This window comes from Phodopus roborovskii, unplaced genomic scaffold, assembly GCF_943737965.1.
Source record: "Phodopus roborovskii unplaced genomic scaffold, PHOROB, whole genome shotgun sequence".
In the NCBI taxonomy this organism is placed as follows: Eukaryota; Metazoa; Chordata; class Mammalia; order Rodentia; family Cricetidae; genus Phodopus; species Phodopus roborovskii.
Window position 1 is genome coordinate 46,583,225 of NW_026126511.1, and position 22,170 is coordinate 46,605,394.

Consider the following 22,170-nt stretch of genomic DNA (forward strand, 5'->3'; position numbering starts at 1 on the left):
ACAGAAAAACGGAGAAACAGGAAGGGATGCATAGAAGGAAGGAGACACGGAAGAAAATTCTATTCCCATTTATCTCATGGAAGATGTTGTTTGTGTTCTGTCACCTTTCCAAACACCCGGCCTCTTCAAGAAGCCCCAAAGACTTCTGGGAATCTCCACTCTGTTGAGTTCTGAGGCCCAGGAATAAATTTCAGGGCAGTCTTGGTCATGTGACTTTTCTGAGTTGGACAGATGTCATGGAAGACCCCTGGACTCACCGTGGCTTCTGTTGACTTGCCTGTCCCACAGGGCACAATGGGGGAAGGGGCAAGTGCTTCTTTGCTCCTACCATCTGCCTGGAAATCATGAAGATGTGAACTGGTGGCCCTATATAACAACTCACAGTGGTTGGGAATGTTGATTTAGTTCAGGGGAGATACATCAGTGACCTATTTTTTTATAATCATGCTGATCAGCTACAGCCACAGTTTAGTACTTTTGGCTCTACACCACAAGCTAGTGGTGGCGTGGAGCGTGGATGGAAAATTGCAGCCCCTGGGCTAAACCTGGTCCCACACCTTACTGTCTCTTGGCTCTACATTTTTAAAGGTCTGTCCACAACCTCCCACCAAAGAGTTGAAACAGAGAATGTATAGTCCATCATGCCTGAGATATTTATCATCTAACCATTTACAGAAAAAGTTTGCCAACTCCTGGTATACATTAAACAGATGTTTATTTATTTATTTTTGGTTCCTCTAGGGACACCTCCCCATTTATAACAATGCCTCTTGGAAAAACACACACTTGACTTCTGAACACCTCAACTCAGAACCCTGCCAGCTCGTACACTGGGGACTGTCTGCACCTGCCTTTGGTTTCATGCTAGGGTGATGCAGTGGAAAGAAGCCATCTGGGACTGTTGATCAGAGGTTTCCTTTGGAACCTGTGTGTTCCTGAGGACCTTAGGATGACAGTCACAGCTGGCTTTGCCTTACATGTCACCCTATTGAGCAGAGCAACAGCCGTCTGCCCCTGGCTACTTCTCCAGATCCGTAGCAGCTTATCTATGGAGACAGAAGAGAATGACATGTGCCTGTCTGTTCGCCAGGGAAACAAGAGTGGCTGACCCCGTACTACAAGTTCTTCCCACTTGTTGGCCAGGATAGGAGGAGGAAGATGTGGACAAAGCTGGAGTTACGAACTGGAACTGAAGAAGGGCACTATGAAAGTCAAAGAGTCAAAATACATGGCGGACATTGGGAGCATGGAAGCATTGTGGATAAAGGGTGGATATGAGGTTATGCAAAGAAATCCCTAACTCATGATTTCTGTTTCTTCACATGCCAAATGTAGACAAAAGCTCCTTCCTTTTCATTCTTCCACACAGGAATGACCTGAGAAAGGTTTGATACGTACGTGGTGATACACGTGTCCATATATATAATATTTCCATATATATACATACATACGGAAACATTAAATTCATGTTGGAATTTCTGTCTTGCCTGACTCTCTGTGACATTCAAATGCACTTACTTTATTCAGCCTGTTTCATAGGCCAGGATGTTCATCATATTTTTTTTCTCTAAATGCAGTGGTAAGTTGTGCTAAGATTTTTCCCCACCTAATTAAGTCTGTGTTTTTCATGGTTCAGCAATCATCAACCCCAGCTTATAATGCCACTGCACTGAGTGTGCTACAGGGGCAGCATGGCAATAGCTCCCATACCACATGAAAGAAAAGGTCATTATTTGGCCTTTTGGAAGAAGCCACCAGTTTCAGGACAGTTCCTTTCTTGTCAGTTTCTGCAAAGCATGACTAACCCTCTCAGCTTTGAGCTGTGGCTGTGGTCAATCTCCTCCCTCAATGCTCCCTGCCACCCCTACAGCCTTTGGAGGTTCAGCGGTGGCAGTATAAAAATAACATTCTCCTGCAGAGAGCAGGTAAGGCTCTTTCTAGCCTCACTCATATGTCATAGGATCTGGGAAGCATGAACGAGAGCCTGTCAATGGCACCTGTGGACAGGGGCTGGCTTCATATGCTGAAATCCTAGCTCATTTCCCAGCCCAGGCCCCACAGCAGCCATATCCACTCATTCATCTTGCAGGGACCTTGGAGGGCCAGAGGCCACTGGTGCCATGACTTTTGGAAGATGTGGCCTCAGCCCAGCTCCTCAGCATAGTTTGGAGGCCCAGAGCAGGTGCAGTGTTCCAACTGGGCTCTTTTGGAGCTGTGTACCGTACAGGTGATTTCACGGTTAAAAGCCCTGGTAGTGTAAAAAAAGAGACCAGAGTGACGAGTGAGCATCTCTGATGCCTGTACACCTGCTACCTTTGTCTTCTCTTGTCACCCTGGTTTTCAACTGCCTTTCATCGTTGCCTTCCACCTGTTCACTTTTCCCTTCGCTGATGAGCCCATCTCTTCCCTTAATTAAGTCAGCAAGCATTCATCGGAGATACAGCATCATACTTTGGCAAGAGGATGGGGACAGAGATGTCCCCAGAAGCAATTAGGAATGCTTGTTAGTGGTGATTAAGAAGTGGTGATTAACACATGAACAATTACCTGCCCAAGAAAATGGTTCCTAAAAGAGTTTGGCTCCCAGGCTTTCACCCCAAAACCCACTGGGCTAAAGAGTCTTCATGATGGTTCATATAGAAAAGGAAGCAAGCTAGGATGCATAGCTGCCTACCAATGGCCTGTCTTCAAAAACTGCCACAGTCTCTGGGTACGCAGAGACCAGCATTCTGAGTGGCGTCCAAGAAAATCACGTGCCCGGTACACGCTCTGCAATTCCTGGTGGGATGCCACTAGCCTCTTCCCTTTTTGCTAACTTGTAAAATAAAGGTTGGAATTTAGGTGAGTGAAAACACGTGTTGTATTTGTTTGTGTTCATGTTAACCATGATTGGCAGTCCAGGGCTTCCACACACCACCCAGCATGAGTCCTATCTATCACTGGGATTTTTTATTCTTAGCCAACTATTCTATGTTCTGTTATATGCTCACCTTGTTCTGGTTTGCTAGAACCTGTCCTCTTTGTAAGGCTTTCACCATATCTGAGAGCACTATGTCCTGGAGAGGGGGGATGCTTGCTAATAGTTGGAATTGTAGACACAAGGTTTGGTGGTGTGTCTGCTGAGATTAATTTGTAGAAAAACCCTAAGGGAATAAATTGCATTAAAGCTTGGGAGTGGAATAGTCTCCTGAGAATATTCAATTCAAACTCTCCTCTCCCTGTGTGTGAAGCAGAGGTACTACACAGAACGTGAACACCTAGGGGCAAACTCAGGTTTGAGCTACAGTTCCTTCTTGACTGTGGGTAAGTCCTCAAAGCCTTCTCAGCCATCAGTTTCATTTAAAAAAATGGTAATGGAAGAGTTTCTGGAGGATTAGGCATACATTGAAGCTAACAGAAGCACCGCAAGGAGTGCTTAGAACTCAGGTGTCACTGTCTATCTTGTATAGACCAACCCGAATCACCGATGAGAGTGTGAAGCCGCAGTGCCTTGTTAAGTGTGTGGCATGCAGAGTGATTCCAGCGACTCCATGCAGAAGCATGCTTGAATGAGACTATGGCAAGTAAAGCGGTTTCCTTGCAGTGGTATAGCCTGGAATGGTTTCTTTCTTCCTTCCTTCCTTCCTTCCTTCCTTCCTTCCTTCCTTCCTTTCTTTCTTTCTTTTTGTTTGTTTTTTCTTTTTCTTTTTGAGACAGTCTCATGTAATCTAGGCTGGCTCAAACTAAGTATTCAAAGTTGACCTTGAATTCTTCATTCTCCTGTTTGCAACGCATGAATGTTGACTTTATAGTCATGAGCCACGGCTCTCAGTTTTAGGGTGCTACTGGGATGTGTATGTCAGGCAAGCACTCCACCGACTGAGCTACATCTTTGATGCCCTGGAGAAAGTTTTAAGTAATGAGATCCAAGGTCCCTCTTCATACACACAGTCGGAATCTCACACTAGCCTCAAAGTCGCCTATCATAATGCCCCATTGATTTTGCGACATAGAGATAATCCCAAAGCGATCTTTTTTTTTTTTTTTTTTTTTTTTTTAGAACACACAAGAGAGGACATTTTAACTGGGGTTACTCTGGGTAAATTCCTCAAACTCCAAATAGAAGCAGTAAACACGTGAATATAAATATGACAATCATTTGTTTGGCTGTAACCATTTTAGATAGTTTTTGGCACACTTAAAGGTACAGACCTTTTTTTTTTTTTTTTGTGGTGGATGATTAAAAAGCCATTCCACGTTTATGATGTTTACCCCACTTTTGTTACCATGTTTTGGTGACATTATCAATTTCTTACAAAGTTGCTGTGTTTCTATTCAGTACCCTGCTGTGGGAATGGAAAAAGCTGTTAGATAGTTGCCTCCTTAGAGGGAGGGATGCCATGGAGTTATGGATAACTCCACATGGGATATGATTGCCACGGTTTTTATCAGAGGGCTTGAAGATTTTTCTAGCATCAATGGTAGCTTTTAACCATTTGCATTTTTCCACCAAGGGATTTAAAAATCATTGGTAACATGGGCGGTACCTTGCTGAAGAAAAGCTATGATCCCTCTTCCCACCAGGATGCTCTTCTATGAGGGGATGACAAGAACGAGAGTCAGTTCTAGGATTCATATTTAGAAGGAAGTTAATTGTAACAGTGAAGCTTAGAGAGAAATGAGCCAGGCTTGCACACTCAAGTTCTCCCTAGATGCTTTAACACCCACATCTGGTAGAGATGTTAGGAGGCATGCAGAGAGCCCAAGACAGCCTAAAATCCCAGCCAACTTCTCAGTGGCAGCAGCCAAGTTCAGAACACAAGGCCAAGTAATTATCTTGCTGGCCAACAAGAAGACACAGCCCAGGAAAAGGTGGAGGAAGCAGATCAGATTCAAAGTCCCAGGACAACCAATCACAAAACCCACAGCCTCATGCATGCATTTTCTTTGCTGCAATGTGGATGAAGATTTGCCTTTAGAAAGAATTACACCAGTTTGATATAAGGGAGAAAAGGAAAGCTATGGGGGCCAGGAGCCTCCCTGTGAAGGTTTCACAATAACTTCGACCTGCTCTGAAGCTCTTGGGTGAAATATGTTAGATAAGGGAAGAAGTTATTAAAAAAACGTTGGTAGTGGCGATTCTTATTAGGTCTGGTGTCGTAAACATTAAACCTTATTTTACAATTCTTATGGCGGATCAACAGGCATGTTTTAATTTTCATGTGTGATTACCATAGTTACCATTCATAATAATGTGAATTGAGGATGCAAGGATTCAGTATACAGAAAGCAAGAGAAAATATAGCACATTCTCCAAGGTTCTGCAAAAAGTAGGAGTCAATTTGGGCAGTTTAACAATCAACTAAAGTGTTTGAGGGTAAGCGTCAGTGTGTTTGGAAGCTCAGAAGCTTCCCTGGACCCTAAGACTCATTCTACACGCCACAAATGAACTACATTGGCTACATAGCAGTGAAGCTCAGGAGAGGTAATGGAAGCCAGGATTCTGCCATTCCTGGATTTCCATTATGGAGTTCTGGAAAAGGCAAGTGGTTTGTCATATCAAAGAGACTGCAGAACAAGAGGGGATCAGCCTGATATTAGCAGTCATCCCATTCCAGCTTCTTGCTCTTTAAGAAGGTAAAAGAAGAGAGCCTTCCTTCAGCAGGTCTTGCAACTGCTGCCCCTTGAGAAAAGTATGCTGTCCCTGGTCAGTCCTAGCCATACTCCTTAGATCCAAGGGTGGAGAATGCACCTCAGTTTCAAATGGGAATAAGGAATCCATCAGAAAACAACCTCTGGGAAGCCCCCTGTCCAGGTTCAACCAAGCTGAGGAGCTGGTGGCATTTCCAAACTTGCTCTAAAAGCATGTTGGTCACTACCTTACACGCCTTTCTGTCTAGGTCCCCTCTTCATAAATGTCAAATGTAGTTGCCAGTAGATTCAGCCTGAAAATAAAATACCCTCCCTTCCATCAAGAAATAGCTCCAAACTTAGAGTGTGTGCTCAAAATATTCACAATGAAATCATCATCCTGTATTTATAGTCTTTTGGATTGTGTACGAAATTTTCTTTCCCATGGTATTTCTTGTTGAAAGGGTCAGTTGTGGAAAGAGGGATCAGAGAATGACTGAGGGTTTGGGCTGAAGGGAAATGGACCTTCATCATCCAGAACCAGTTAGCTACCACACACCCTGCCTCTTACCCTGTGCCCTACTCACATGCCCAATGAGCTGGTACCCTCCCTCTCCCCTTTCCCAGATGGGGACCTCCTTGAATGGTGTTCTTCAAGAGGAATTCACTGGCCTTCTGAGTGGCAGTACCTAGTGTCATCCCTCTTCCTGTGACCTTTCCCATCCTCTAGACTTCCTCCCCATTTTCACCGAGAGAGATGGTGTGGATCTTAATGGTTGGAACTTGGTGATTTTCTTCAAGGCTGGGGGTCGAGGACCCCACACAGCAGCAGACCTGCAAAAAGCTTTTACTTCTCACCCGGGCTGTGGTACAGGCAGATTGGTCCTTCGGCCTTGTAATCCTGGCCGATCCCTGGGGCATGGAAGAGAAAAACTTCCACTCACAGACTCCGTCTGTCTTGGAGATCTTGTAGAAAGTCTCTCCGGAGCCCACGGGGATACGCACCATGTCTCTGTGCTGTCCCTCTAGGGCCTGGCTGGGCGGGTGCAGGGTGTAGCCCAGGGCGTGCTGAGATTGCCGTCTGCGGAGACACTGGATTCTCAGGACATTCTGAAAGGCTTTCTTGAACTCCTGACTGGAGCATGGGTATATGATGGGGTTGATGCAGCTGTTTAGGTACCCAAGCCAAAATACTATTTTGAAAACAGTTTCCGAGGGCTTGAAATCCGGGAAGAAGGAACCTGGAAGAGAATACGAAGGGTTATATACATGATTGGCAAGTCAAGGGGGCCAGTCGGTTAGAACTACAAACCAACACACAACTTTTTGTATCTTCAAAAAGTTTCCAAAGCTTCCAGATGCTTGCAAGTGTCCCACATTTGCTAGAAAACCCTTCGTTATGATTTGAAAGACCATTTCAGACAGGTGGGGCTGTACCTGCCCCCTTTCTCAGTGGTCCAGAATGATCCTCCAAGCCTTAGTGCAGCATCCCATTTTGGTAGACTCTAGACACACGGTTTTTGCCTGAGTAATAAACTAAGGTAGGGGTACATTCAAACCCACACCCATATTAAAATGTGGTTACCCCAGCTGGGTGTGGCGGTACACAACTTTAATCCCAGCACTCAGGAGGCAGAGACAGACAGATCTCTGTGAGTTAGAGGCCAGACTAGTCTACAGTGAGTTCCAGGACAGCCAGGACTATTACACAGAAAAAAAAAAAAAATGATTACCCGATCATGTCTCTGTGAGCATAAGGTTCTAGATCATCCAGCCCAGAGCCCTCTTTTTCCACCCCAGACATTTACTAGTTCCCTGAAAAGGCATTGTATGATTTTATGTACCCCCCCCCAATGTTCCTCTTCATTCTTTTCAGAAGGGTTGTAAGAATAGCTTCACAGTCCTGTCTCTCTTACCCCTTTCCACTCCTCAGCTGCTTTCGTTTCTTCCCTCCCTACAGGTAACAGGTTTATGTCCACTTAAGGCAGTGACTTTGGGGCAGTCATTATGACACCTGTGGGCTTCAGGTTTTTCTTCTGAACAAAGCGGGAGGTTGAGTGAAACTTTTCCTCGTGGCTCCACGCAACTTGTTTTCCTTTCTTTCAGCCTAAGGTCTTTAGCGTTATTATTTTAACTTATTGTTTGAGAAGTTCACATACATGTTTTGATCAAATCCACTCATACATCATCCCCTCCAACTTCTCCCATATCCTCACCTCTTTCCCCTCCCAAGTTCATGTACTCTTCCTATAACTCGCTGTATGTGCTGTATGTACACAGCCTGTCAGGGGATGCATTCCTGAAGAAAAGGATGCCCTGCTTCCTCCAGCAGCCATCAGGTACTGAAAGGTCCTCAGTTGAGGGTGGGATTTCATGAGCCACCTCCTGTATCCAGGCTGAGAAGACTGGTTTTGATTTTCTCTCTTTCTCTTTGAGCTGCATACCCATCAGAGTCAGGACACATGGCATGCATGCTGGATGCTCTTACAGAGTGCTTCAGCCGCAGTATCCTGAGCTCAGTCAGAGACAAAACTTACATGCCATAGAAGTCAAAACAGACAGAATGGTGCAATGGATGATGGGAATATTTATCACCGAAGTATAAATCTTGTCAAGTTTAACATGTCTCCAAGTAATCATAGACACACAGGAGTTAGACTTTGGAAAACCATAGAGCTGAGGAAGTTTTATTCTATAGGTTCCAAGTTTTCAGTGCAGTATAATTATTAAAACAAAGTTTAGAGTCTATAATTATCTGTCTTGAGTGAGGCAGTGTGCCTAAGTTTTGCATATAATTTAATCATTATCAGTCATATTGTGAGTTATATGACTTCTGGGCTGAGGAGATGGCTCAGTCAGTAAAATGTTTGTCTTGCAAGCATAAGGACCTGACTTTGGTGCCTAGAATTCACATTAAAAAATACAGGTGTGTTGGCACATGTTCAACCCTGCACTAAGGAGGTAGCAACAGGTGGATCCTTGAGGTTTTCTGGTCAACCAGCCTAACCTATTTAGTGAGATCTAGGCCAGGGAGAGACTTTATTTCCCACTCCTCCGCACACAAAGAGGATGGTGCCTAAGAAACAAGACCCAAAGTTGCCTTCTGACCTTCACACTCATGCCCATACACATGTAAGTATATATACACACACACACACACACACACACACACACACCTGCATCTAAACAGGTGCCCACATACCAAGTTACATACTTAGTATCACTAGTTCTATTTTTTTCTAACAAATAAATTGTCATTTAATGTGGTTGAATAACTCAACTCAACCAAGGACATTCAGGTAGTCTCTGGGAGGGCAAATACTTGACACTAGGCAGTGCAATTTCTTGGACTTTCAGAATCTCCTAGAATAATACACTTCTTAGGAAGAGAAGAGCATCCATGAAGAGTGAGATGAGTAGCCAGAGAAGGCTGCATTAGAATCAAGCTTTTCAAACTTCATTTGGGAGCAGAGAAAGTGGTCTATGCTAACAGGATGAATGGCTTTGTGCAAATATGGTCAATTCTAGGGAAAATTTCATTTTGCATCCCAATGTCTATATATTGTTCAATATTTCTCTCTCACAGTGACAGCAATATGATTAAGGTAACCCATTTCACAACCTCTGCCTTTTCCCAGGCTTAATGACTGATGGCAGAGATGAGCTGGGCATAGCAAAACCCACTACATCTGGAGACTGCACTACAAACAAGTCAGCTAGACAGGGGGAAGTATTTTCCTTATCTGGAGAATTTTTAGCTAACAGCAGCAACCATACAGCCTGTAAGCCCTCTGGACATGAAGCTATTAAAGTGATTTGAGAGCCTCAGTTCCTTTAAGGATGCTATTTCTGCTTAGATTCCAGGTTTGCATTCATAATTCGTCCTCTTCCTTTTACTCCTCAATTTCTGGACCTCTGTATTCTCCCTGACCCCACTTCCTTAACCTTGGGTCTAGTTGACCCACAGGCTAAGTTCCTCCGCTCTCTTTCTGGGGTCTCCATGCTGTGCCCACTCTGTCAGCAGGTGATGCAGCTCTTGGTTCTACTCTTACCTCTCAAAACAAGCCATTTGTTTTTCCTGCAGCTGAGATAAAAGGCAAGAAAAGGATTTAGTTGTTGTTTTTTTTTTTTTTTAAATCATCATATTAAAATTTGGATGTAAGACCTTCTCCAGCCTCAATTCTTCAGAAACATTTTCTTTTTAATCCAAGAACATCTCTGAATATTGGCTGTTCAAACAGTGAGTGGGAGATATTTCCGGGCCAAAGACCTTTCCATAAACAGCACCATTTGGTTTATTCCATTGAGTGTGTGACAGTATCGGGATGTGTCTAAACCTAGTGTATGCTTGCCAACTCTCAATCTGATGATTTCCTCCGAGGCCAGTGGCTGGATCTCCTGCCTTGCATAGAGCATTGTTCTTGCTTCAGAGAAGATACATGTGAATCTCTCTGAGTAGCTGCTGATGGGCTGTGCCAGGGCAAGGATGCAGAATAGTACCTCTACTAGCAGCTTCCCACTGGCAGAGAAAAGATCCCAGGGGGCTGTGTTCTCCTTTGTGTACTAGCCACATCCTTACTCTTTCTTCATTTCATTTCCCTCTCTTAGCAAGCATGCCCGGAGTGGGCATAGAGCTTGGAAAAGTTACTAATACCCAGTTCCCAACATTTCTTGTCCCCACTGTCTCCTCCCCTGCCCAGACCTTACCACACACAGTCTTCTTTGAATTCCCCAAACTTATTCCCCAAACTCAGCTTCTCCGATCCCTTTCTCCCAGGTTCCTGGTGATGCTTTTTTGGGGGGTGTGCACAGCTGGAGAAGGCTATCCCTGGTCCCATTTATCCAGAGCACCAGGGTGGAGCCAGTCATGCTGAGGATGTGTGTGGTTAATCCTGATATCAATTTGACAGGATCCAGAGTCACCATGGAGACAAAAAGCTAGTCATGTCTGTGAGAGATTTTCTAAACTGAGGAGGGAAGACCCACTTTGAATGTGGGTGGCGCCATTCCATAGGTTGGGGTCTTGGGCTGCATGAAAAGGGAGCTGAGCACCAATGTTCACTCTTCTCTGCTTCCTGGATGTGGATACAATGTAGCTAGCTGCTTCACCTTCCTGCCACCAGGACTTACCCACTACTTACCCACCTGGATAGACTGTATCCCCTTAAACAGTGAGCTGAACCAAACCCTTCTTTCTTTAAATAGCGTTTGTCTTGTGTTTTGTCACAGCAACAAAAATGTAACTAGATGGGTTTCTCTGACTCAGACAGTAGGATATGAACTCCATTCCACCAGGACCTTGTTTTTGTCACTCATAGAACTCTAGAATCCAGGATAACAACCTGGAAGGCCAACTGAAATGCTTATTTAGTGGTTGACTAGGTGATAATGACTGTAGCTGACCGAATGGGTGAGTGTTCTTGTTTTCTCTGTGCTTGTGACTACCTGGTGGCATGGAGCTTTTTTCCTAATCACCATAGCCCTTTCTTCTCTCCTTAAAAGCCTGCCTTTTTTCTCTACTATCTTCACGTTTTGTGCACTTTCTTTCTAGTCCTCTGTTGTTTTCTATGTTGGCATTTCTCTCTAGTTTCTCCCCATTCTGTATCATTTGTTGTCAAATACCCCAGCATTTCTCATCATGCTTCACAGGAAGAATAAATCTGAAACCATCTTATGAGAAACTTCTGTTCCTTTTTACAGCATTTCTGTGTTTCATCCCCCAGTGACTTCTGCCCAGACTTTGCCTCCAGGGCAAAGTTGCTGGGACATCTTGCTCTGTGGTCCAGGTCACCTTTCATATGTGAATTTGCCTAATTTAATTATTTTTTTTAAAGATTTATTTATTTATTTTATGTATACAAATGCTGCATGTATGACTTAATGCCAGAAGAGGGCATCAGATCACACTAGACATGGTTGTGAGCCACCATGTGGGTGCTGGGAATTAAACTCAGGACCTCTGGAAACACAGCCAGTACTCTTAACCACGGAGCCATCTCTCCAGCTCCCTAATTTAATTCTTGGGCTTTATAAACTTTTTAATTCTTTGGAACTTCTTCTTTAATATTTATTTATTTATTTATTCTTTGATTTTGTGTGTGTGTGTTTGTGTGTGTGCATGTGTGAAACAGAGAGAGAGAGAGAGAGAGAGAGAGAGAGAGACCATGCCACAACATGTTTGTGAATGTCAGAGGAAAACCTTTATATGGAATATTTTTTCCTTCTGCCTCATTGAGCAGGATCATTATTATTATTATTATATTATATTATTATTATTATTATTATTATTATTATTATCATCATCATTATTTTTACCCATACTCTGTGTATTCTAAGCCAGGGAGCCTATAGATTTTTGGGTTTAGCCAGTTTGTCTATGCCTCCCATCTTACTGTAGGAGTGCCAGGATTATAGATGTGTACCACTCTATTTGTCAAAGGGTGGGACCCAGGGATTAAACTTGTTTGTCAGGGTTTTATAGTGAGTGTAATTTTGCCTGCTGAGCCATCTTCTTGGCTTGGGACAATGGAATTTCCATCCATTATTAGTTGCTGCAGGTTTTTGGACTCTATTCCAACCAAAACATGGTGACCACCTTAAACTCAGCTGGCTAGAGACAGGGAGAGCAGGTGCTTACTGCCAAATGCCAACATCAACAATCTTCTCACCTTTAGAGTTGGAATCCTCACTTCTATTGTAGAAACTTCTAGATTCCAAGGAGAAACTGACATTGGTCACTCAACTTTTCACTTGGTCCTAACCACCAGGAACGTGGGACTTCTCGTTGATCCAGGGTTCCATTGGTGTTTTGGTAAGGAGGCACTAAAAGGCTTGGCTATTACAGTTATGTTTCACCTATGAGGTGATAGAGCCATTTCCCCTCAGTGCTCTCAGGAGAAGATCAGCCAGAGCGTTGATTCCCTTACCCGAATTTGCTCCCATAGCACTTCCATTTACTTCTGAGCTCAGTGAGAGCAGAAATGGGGTGCCTACATTCCAACCCAACAGTGGTACTTAGAGGGCCCCCTTTTCTAGCTCAATGGCTTCTTCCTGAATCAGGAGAACTGAATATGGAAGCAGAAAGCTGTTAGCCTCCCAGCATGCATGCTTCATATTACCTATCTGAAAGCTTGAGATCCTGGTGGCAACTTTAAGAGACTCCAAGTTGTGATCAGTGCCCGATAACTGTAGCCATAGAATGTCTAGGCTTCAAGGATTGGCAGGACTCCAGAAGCAGCCCCCTCCCTCTGCCCTGTAGGGATCAAGGCAGTTAAGCTGAACAGGCCAGTGCTTTCCCTAAATTGTATGACTCTTCTGTGACTGGGTCAAGACTAGACCCAGATTCCTTTTCACTTTACCCATGCCCACTCCCATTCGTCACATGCCATTTTAGCAATCCAGTGATGACATGGGCACTGTTAAAGCAATGCAGGAAGCTTGCATTGTATAGCACATATAATAAGGAAGCATGAAATGGTATAATTAATGCCTACATTATTTAAAAAGTTAGAATGTACTGTGCAGAAAGCCTTTCAGAACATTCTTATTATCATATTTTGAAAATTAGGGTTTAAATGACTCTAGATTTTTTATTTTAAAAAAGGCAAACTCCAAAGAAAGGAGAATCTGATGTTATGTGACCATGGGAGAAAATTACCCTTAATTGTTGATTATTGTCTAATCAGTGGTCTCAGTAGTAGGCGTGGTACATATCCAATGAACATAGAAGAGAAACAATTGGCCAGTTGGCCATGCCAAGGAGCTCTAGTGCCAAATAACATTCAGGCCAAATAAGTTGGTACCTTAATACCAGGGAGAAAATTGCCTCATCAAATCAAATCCCAGAGAAATGTTGTAGGTATGGCAGTGTAAGAAGAGACACAAATTTCTTAGTCTCCTGGGGTCTACCACATGACCCGTGTTGGGCTTCTCATTTGGCTATGTCATAATGACCTAACTGAGTACCTCTTGGGGTTCATCCAGGTCACAGTTGGACAGTTCTCAATAACCAGAAATCTTCAGAGTATTTACAAGGATTGGTGGCCAGGGAACCACTAGGAATGTTGCCTGAGTTAGCCTATATAGGAACTCTAGGCTTACAACTCAAGACCTAATGCCAGATTCCTGTGAACCTCAAAGTCTTTCTATATACAGTTTACATTTTACTTGGAAAAACCTTCAGTTTCTATTAGCATCTTACAGTGGTCTGTGGTGATGGTAAACATGGCTAAGCCTGTGAAGCTAGTGTGGACAAGCTGGCCTTTGTCTGGTGCACTTCCTCCAACTTGTGTCCTGTGACAGTGCCCAGCTTATCAGCAGGGCCAATAGATGTGACTTGAGGGCCTTTCTGGAAGGATCTCTCCTATTCCTTCCCCTGTTTAATTGTAACTGGAATCTGTATGGTTCCCATTATATGCTTGAATGTAGACAAGTGGTTCCTTCCTTGAGTCAGCATGTTGGGTCTTTTATGAACTTGCTGGCAGGTGAGAAAAGGTGGAGTCACGGGAGGGCATAATGAATAAGAGGGATATGCAAAGTGAGTGGAAGGGCAAGTTTGGGTACCTTGGTGGCCTGCTCAGTATGGGATAGGATGGCTATCTATCCTGCTAGAACTTGATCCACCATCATTCCCAGATTTGGAAAGGCTGAAAACCAGCAAATGGTAGATGAAGTGCACTTTACAGCCTTCTTTGGTCATCCAAACACAGCTCTGCAGATCTACGGATTCCCCTGACAAATACATCCAAGTTGCCCAAACCAGAGCTCTTCAAAAGTCCTGTCTCCCTAGCCAACAATGCTCAGAGCATTACTTCTCTCCTTTGAAAAGGGAGCATTTGCCAGATGACATGGGTCACACACCATCCTTTTGTTGCTGATAAAACCAAGTTCAAGATCATCAAATAGCATGCCATCATTCAAGAGCCTTCATCAACACCCGACTCTCTCTATACAAGCTTCTCTTTCATTACTTTATTTGATTAACAAATACTTTTGTGGGTCAGGCAGTGAAGTGGGGACTTAAGAAGGGGTGGTCAGAAGCATGCACTTATGTCCTGCCTGTGGAATTCAGAGTCTTTAAATATACTCAGTAGATGCCTGTACAAATGACCTATGGGTTTCCAATGCAAGGACTTCTTCTCAGCATGGTAGACTTTCACTGCCTTTTTGTTGATCCACTGAGACCACTACAGCATCAGAGATGTGGCTGTGGTTCTTCTCTCCTTCTCAGTAACCTGCCTCCTACAGATACTTAAGCATAAATCTATTCAAATCCCTTTTGTTTGTTTTCAAGACTCTGGTCAAAGCTCCAGTCATCTACAAGCCCCTTTACACCTGCAGTCTAAGCTGCTTCTTACCCTTCATACTATTTTGCAGAAGTTAGTTTTTCTTCTAGCATCCATTTTTATTTTCCATGATTGATGGATTGATGGCTTGATCGATTGTCCCTAAACCAGAGGACAGAGCACTTCAGTTTTGTCTTTGCTATTGGATCCCCAACACTGACAATAGGTTTTAGGATAAGTAGGCTCCTGCCAATATTGTGGGATGGTTTCCTTTACCATTATGAGTCTAGTCTTTTTGAAGATATATGTTACTTGTGACCCTTACATCTGTGTTGGTGATAGGCACAGTGCTCAATGAGTGCTTATGGAATCCATGGATGGCCTCTGTTGATGGAAGAAAAATGTACTTTTGAATAAAATCCCTGCTTCAACTACTCATAACTATAAATACACCATTGAGAAAGAATAAGAGAAAGAGAGAGAGAGAGAAGAAGAAGAGAGAGAGGAGAGAGAGGAGATCTTAATTCCTTCCCAAACTGTATCCTCCTGATCCTCAAGATGCTCATATTTACACGAGAATAAGAACATTTGCCAAGCAATTTTATATGGTTAAGTTGCAGGCACTTCATAAAATTATTACTTCCAGTACTTATAAAAACATTTTATAGGGTCTTGAAGGAAGAGCTAAAGCCTGTAATTCAGCTGCGATAGCCATCATCTCCACCCATATTTGTGGATGTGAGTCCAGAGCCAAACATCATCAATCCAAAACAGTGACATAAATAACCAAAATCGGTCTTCCTAGGAGGAAGTGTGGGACTTTTTCAGGACTATGTTCCTTTGCATTGAGCTGAAAGGTCCAGTAAAGTGCAAGTCCTGGTTCTCGACAGCAAGGTCAAGGGTGAGCCAGCCGATGTTGGGGGTAGTGAAAACTGAACAGGGGAGCTCACAAAAGGGCTTTTGTTTTAAATGCTGCTGCTTAATGCTTAATGCTTCCTGGAAATTTTCCCTGCTTGGAAAGTATGTACCATGTACTCTTGATGGTTCCTGGATCACCCATAGGCATGTCCACTGATTCTGGGTAGGAATCTGGGTAACTACTTGTTCTCTATTCCTGGCTCCTACATGCCAGCCTCTTCCTGCCCACAATAGCTCAGGATGAGCCAGGGGTGGGTTGTCTGTAGCTCCCTGCTTCTTCCAGACTTAGAGAGAACCAGCCTGGGCTCAGGTTATATTGATTATCACAGTCCCTGATCCCTACTGGTATGAGTATTTTAACTGTCAGAGCAAATATAGCCAAGGATTTTAATAGCTCATTTAAAAATTGCAGGATGCCTTTTAGAATCTATAATATGTCTCTTAGAACAGTGAGGCTAGCCAGTTTTACTATAAAGGATTTAACCAATGAATTTTTAAAATAGCAATAGTGTATTGGCAATAGGCATCTCTGTAAATGAGAGTTGGTTATAGGATTGTTTTTCATTGTAAATTTTGCAACATTTAGTTTCTTCTGCTTTGCTTGAAGAAGCCATTTTTCACTCTTCAAACTTAATGAAGTTTTCTGTGGTCTGTCCTGGGAACTGTGGTACTTTCAGGGAGGAGGACAAAGCTTGGAGCAGCTCATTGATTTCTGTACCTTGTGTTTCTTCCTTGACCCATGACTTTCACATCTGAAGGTGTGAGAGTCATTATTTCACTAGACCCAAGAAAAAATGATAAATGGGTGTTTATTGGGGAATAATTACACAGAAAAGTACAAAGAACTGTGGGAGCAGTTTTCTGCCCTTCCTACCAGATCTGTTCACCCAAGAGAAAGACCACGCAAAGGAAAGCCACACCTCAAGCTTCCCTCTTTCTGATTCTGTCAGCCTAAGGCCACACCCAAGGGGATGTGGGCACCATTACAAGTTCACTGCAAGACTCCTACACACATCCCTAGACTCCATCTGCATCCTGAGTGCCTGTCTCTGGTGCACTAACATGAGACCTTCCTCCTGAAGCTCACAACTGTTTCATCCTTAACAAACCAAATCTAACTCATTGCCTCCCGTGGAACCCATGCTTTCTTCTTGCTTCACATGCAGTCAATGGCAACCTTTCTCTTCAGTTGCTTAAGCCAGAATCTGCTGGCATCTTCAACCACTTGCTCCCCTGATTCCTCCATGACAACCAAGCAATGGGTCCTGACCATAGAACTTTCAATGTCCTGTCACTGTCCATCTCCACTCAGGCTACCACCTCCTTTTGCTAGGACTCTGATCCAACCCTCCAAATGGCTTCCTGTTGTTGGTCTTACCCCTTCTATGTTGGCTATTCTTGGTGGTCAATTTGACTACATCTGGAATTAACTAAAACAAAACAAAACAAAAGTAAATAAATAAATAAATAAATACAAATGGAGGGGCACACCCGGGAGGGATTTTCATTTAATTTGAAATAGGAAGATCCACTTCTGGATCTTTGAGGTAGGAAGACATACCTTTAATCTGGATCTTGAGATGGAGAAAACCCACCTCTAATTTGGCCATGCTTTCCATATGGACATGCAAGAAGAAAGCTTTTGCTCTTTTCCTGCTTTCTCTCTCCTGATTAACAACTCTATTCCTTCACTGGTATTAGACCTCACTACTTCAGGATTCTGGCATATACTGAACACCAGCTGAGACACTCAGTGCCTACAACAGGTACTGGATCTTGGGACCTTCTGTTCATAGGCAGCCATTGTTGGATTAGCTAGACCACACCCTGTAAGTAATTCTAATAAATATCCATTCTATAAGTTCTGTTATTCTAGAGAACCCTGACTTATATACCTTCCAACTTATTTCTCATACTATAGCTAGAGAAATTCAGAGAAAAAAGTGACTCCTCCCTGATGAAGTGCAAATTCCAGGAGACTGAATAGCCACTTTGTTTGGAAACAAGTTAGTTACATGTTTTGTTGTTGTTTTTTTTCCCCTAGTGCACACCAATGTCTTTCAAAAATGCTAAAGAAGAATAGGGAGTTTAATCTGTGGGATTTGAATAAAATTGTGCTTGTTAAGTTAATGAAGTGATATAGTGTCTATTACTTATTATGATTGATATAAGGCTAGAATGAATGATGTATACAGTGGCTGATGTGTTTGCTCCTAGACTAAAATGTGTTTCCTAGGTAGCAACACATGCACTAAAAGTCTTCTTAAGACTGAAGAATAGAAACAATGTAGAATGTCCAGTGGCTTGTCTGAAGTTTTTACAATGGTTCAGAAAGTTTGGTAAAGCCCAGAAGGAATGAAAACTCATGGGAAAGGTGGTAAAGATGAACCTAAGCAGGAATCATGGCATTCAAAGCTATTTGAAAGCTTAATCTTGGAGCCAGAGAGATGGCTCAGTGGTTAAGAGCTCCTGCTGCTCTGTTCCCTTCACCTACATCAGTCAGCTCACAATCGCCCAATTCCAAGGGACCCAGTGCCCCATTCTGGCCTCCGTGTGCACCTGCATACATGTGCTATACATACAGACAAGCAGGTACACACACACACAAATAGAAATAAGTGAAAATTTAAGAAGAAAGATCCAATCTTGGCCCCAGGGTGTCATTTTTATGTTACCAAGGGCACCCATGAGTTGCAAATCCTGCCTGACGTGTCATCTGATACCTATTCTCAATAGAGAAGTTCCTGAAATCACATGACAAAAATCTTATTCATTATAGAGCATCTTACTGGGGAAAAAAGAAGGACATGAAGTTGTGAGGGAAGCACCAGAGGAAAGTGAGCCTGGAGGGCAATAATGGCGGGTAGATATACTAAAAACACATTGAATAAGTGCATGGTATTTTCAAAGAAAACATAAAAATATTAAAATACAAGTTAATAATCCATAAGAATGTAGCCCCTGGTAAGTTCATTATTCTACAATGGAAGACCACATATCTAAGAATATTTTGGCAGCACAAATTGATCTTGAAGGATTGAAAACAAAGGTCACAAAGTAGGTAAGGAAGGGAGGGGGTGGATCTGAGAAGGGTTAAGGAAGAGGGTGGTAAATATCATCAAAACATGTTTTATAAAATTCTCAAAGAACTAATGAAAATAAATTAACAAAATAAAAATAATCCTTATGAAGCTTCTTAACCCTGAAGCCTTAGAACTTCTTGAGATGCAAACAGTACTGAGGGAAAGCAAGTTGGTTGTTCTGAATGCCTTACTTTCTTTTTAATATTGTAACAAAGAAATTGGCTGCTGGAATACTTTTAAATGTACATATAAATGGGTATGGGCATCTTGTTTGCTACAAGTTACTAGCTTGACTTACTTGCTTTTGAGAGAGGTATAGTGGTAATATTTCTTCACAGATGTACATCTTCATTTAACTAGTATTGAAATTATTTACTAGCACTGTCTGTAAACCCTTAAGGCATGAAGAGTCAAGTTTACTGGGCTACAAGTTGGTAAATATGTGGCCATTCAGGAAAGTAAGGCCTGGGTGAGATGCTTTGATTTTTGGTTCCAGGCTTATAATGCTTCCTGTTAATTAATATATCAAAACTTCCATTTGCAATGGTAGAAGTTCCTTCTAATGATTTAGGATCACTCAGGAAAACTTGATGGGAGATGCCATTATGTATATATGTTTCTCATACTGGTTAATAATAAAGCACTGTTGGCCAATAGGAAAGGAAGATAGGAGGGACTAGGAGACAAGGAGGAAAGAGGAAGTAGATAGGAGGAGTCAGCATGGAGAGACGGGGAGACCAGATGCTTGCCTCACTCCCCAGTAAGGAGACCATGTGGAAATACGCAGAAATGGGTTAATACTTAAGACAGAGCTAGCCAATAAGAAACAAGTAACCGGGCCAACAGCATTGTATCAAATACAGAGTCTCTGTGTATTATTTGGGGCTGGCGTGGCGGCGGGCGGAAAAACCGTACTCCTTACAAAACCTGCTTGAGAAAACAGCTGTACCCACTCACATGCCCCAGACTCCAGCCTAGGAGGGGTTGTCTTGGTAAGCATTGTAAAAACAGCCTAGGTTATTTCGTTACAACATTTAACAATTTGTTCTCAGAAAATGTGTGTGATGACTTCATATATATATATATATATATATATATATATATATATATATATATATATATACACACACACACACACACACACATATATATATATTTTATTAAGAAAGGAATTGTAGTTGGCACATTATAGATGTTGAATAAATGTTTATTCATTAGGTGTGTGTGTGTGTGTGTGTGTGTGTGTGTGTGTGTATGTATGGGTGGGTGCATGCACATATGTGGCTACGTGTGTCTGCATGCATGTATAAATCAGAGGTAGCTATTGCTCAACTTTCTCTACTACTCTTTGTCTTATTGTTTGAGTTAGGATCTTGTACTGAACCTGGACCTCTCATTTAGCTAGGCTGGCCAGTCAATGACCCATCTGTCTCTATCTCCCTGTGCTTGAATTATGTAAGTGCACAATTATACCCAACTTTCAGTTGGGTGTTGGGATCTGAATCCAGGTTCTCCTGTTTTCTTGGAAAGTACCTTACCAACTAAGGCATTTTCCAGCCCTGTTCTGGGACTTTTAATATGTAACATTGTGTAAAATATTTTTCAAACCTTGTCTCATTTAATTCTACTGACAATCCTATTTGAACACACCAGAAAACCCATGTTACTGTTGGAAATTGAGGCTCAGAGAGTTTAATTCATAACTAAAATATCTGGCTGGGTGAAGATGCAAATCCAATTTAATGTTTAAATTGTTTCACTTTCTAGGTTATATACTCTATGCAATCAGCCTCTACTTTTCTGACTTCATGGTGAAACTGGTACAAGGTATTATTACAGCAGTATGGGTTTAAAAATGTAAAACAATTATCCAAGAGGACAAGAAAATTAATCATACACACCTTAGTAATATTTTTTCAGAAAGCAGAATTTTATGCAATTCTGATCATTAAAAGTAAACCACAATCATTGAATGTGAATAATTATGTGTTTGGGACAGATATACTTGGACACGGGTCACCCGTGAACACTATGTTCTGTCAAAACCTCTTATAAAATTTTATTAATAAAATGTATCTAAAAACAAGCACATCGTACTTTGGTCAGAAAGAATGATCTATCATTTTAAAATAAATCATTGAGTGAAGTTCAATACTATATTATACAAAGAATCAATCCATCTATCACCTATCTATCTATCTATCTATCTATCTATCTATCATATATCTATGTATCTATCTACCTCGCATCTATCATCTACCTCTATCTCTATCTATCCATCCCATCTCTACCTTCCTATCCATTTATCAGTCTATCATCTACTTTGCTGCCTTTATCAATATATCATCTATATATCCATTTTTTTTCTGTGTGCCTGTCAATCTCTATCATCTACTTAGCTCTATCAAACTATAGTCTATGTACCGATTTTTTTTTAATCTGTGTCTTTTTGAGGGTCATCCTAGGTAGCTCAGACTGGCCTTGAACTTGCAATCTTTGTTCTTTAGCCTCCTAAACAGTAGGCTTACAGGCATGTGATACTGTGCCACCCAGCATATTTGTCTTGTTTAGATGGAGAGACTTCTAAAAGTTAGAAATAATTCACTTTAGGATTCCAAAGTTGGCAAACACCTGAAGTTTTCTTTAGCGTATTGGTTTGTGGTATTGTGTACTGACAATAACTGTAACAGCAGTGTAATTCATTAGGTATGTCCGGCCATCTGTGCCGGCTGCTTGCTCTGTGCTACTGAGATGGCTTGGTTCAACCGTAGAAGCTGCATACAGTTTACCCCCATTTTGCAGGTGGGGAAAACAAGACAGAGCTATTTTGTAATTTTCCAAAGAACAAATAACAACTGAGTTCAGGGCTCCAGTCCCTGGCTTCAGCCCTGCTCTGTAGCCCTAACAGCACGCTTGTTGAGGTCTGCATAGCTGTGGACCATTCTCTCTCCCTGCTGTGAGCACCTGTGGATGAACTTTCATCAGAAAAATCATGTCTCAACTTAGACAGCAAAAGCAAAGCAGGTTGAAGCAGTGATTAAGCTATTTCTAGAAACTTCTCATATAGAAATGTGTAGTGGATTTCCTTTAAGAATGAGTTTGCCTGTATCCAGGCATCAAAACCATCTGAACAGGGTTATTGAAGCTGTGCTTAAAAATGGTTGTGGTTGAGTTGCAAATGCCTTCCTCTCAACACTCACCCCCCCCCCAGAGCATTGGCCTCTGTGTGGCACCCCAACTTTAATTCTGGCTACAAGAACACATCATAAATAACT

At 42.3% G+C, this 22,170-nt stretch overlaps 1 protein-coding gene across 2 annotated transcripts in view; it reads right to left on the reverse strand.

The window, feature by feature from the left end:
- Positions 1-698: 698 nt before the first annotated feature.
- Adra1a (adrenoceptor alpha 1A) overlaps positions 699-22,170 on the reverse strand; it is an 87,387-nt gene continuing 65,915 nt past the window's right edge. The window contains exons 2-3 of one of the 2 annotated variants that reach the window (XM_051195475.1): positions 6,469-6,851; positions 699-2,248 (exon numbers count right to left, since the gene is read on the reverse strand). In XM_051195475.1, the coding sequence (XP_051051432.1) occupies positions 2,240-2,248; positions 6,469-6,851 (392 nt within the window). In that variant the 3' untranslated portion in view covers positions 699-2,239. Of the gene's footprint in view, positions 2,249-3,638; positions 6,852-22,170 lie in introns of those variants that run through there. The other variant, XM_051195474.1, reaches the window with a different exon arrangement.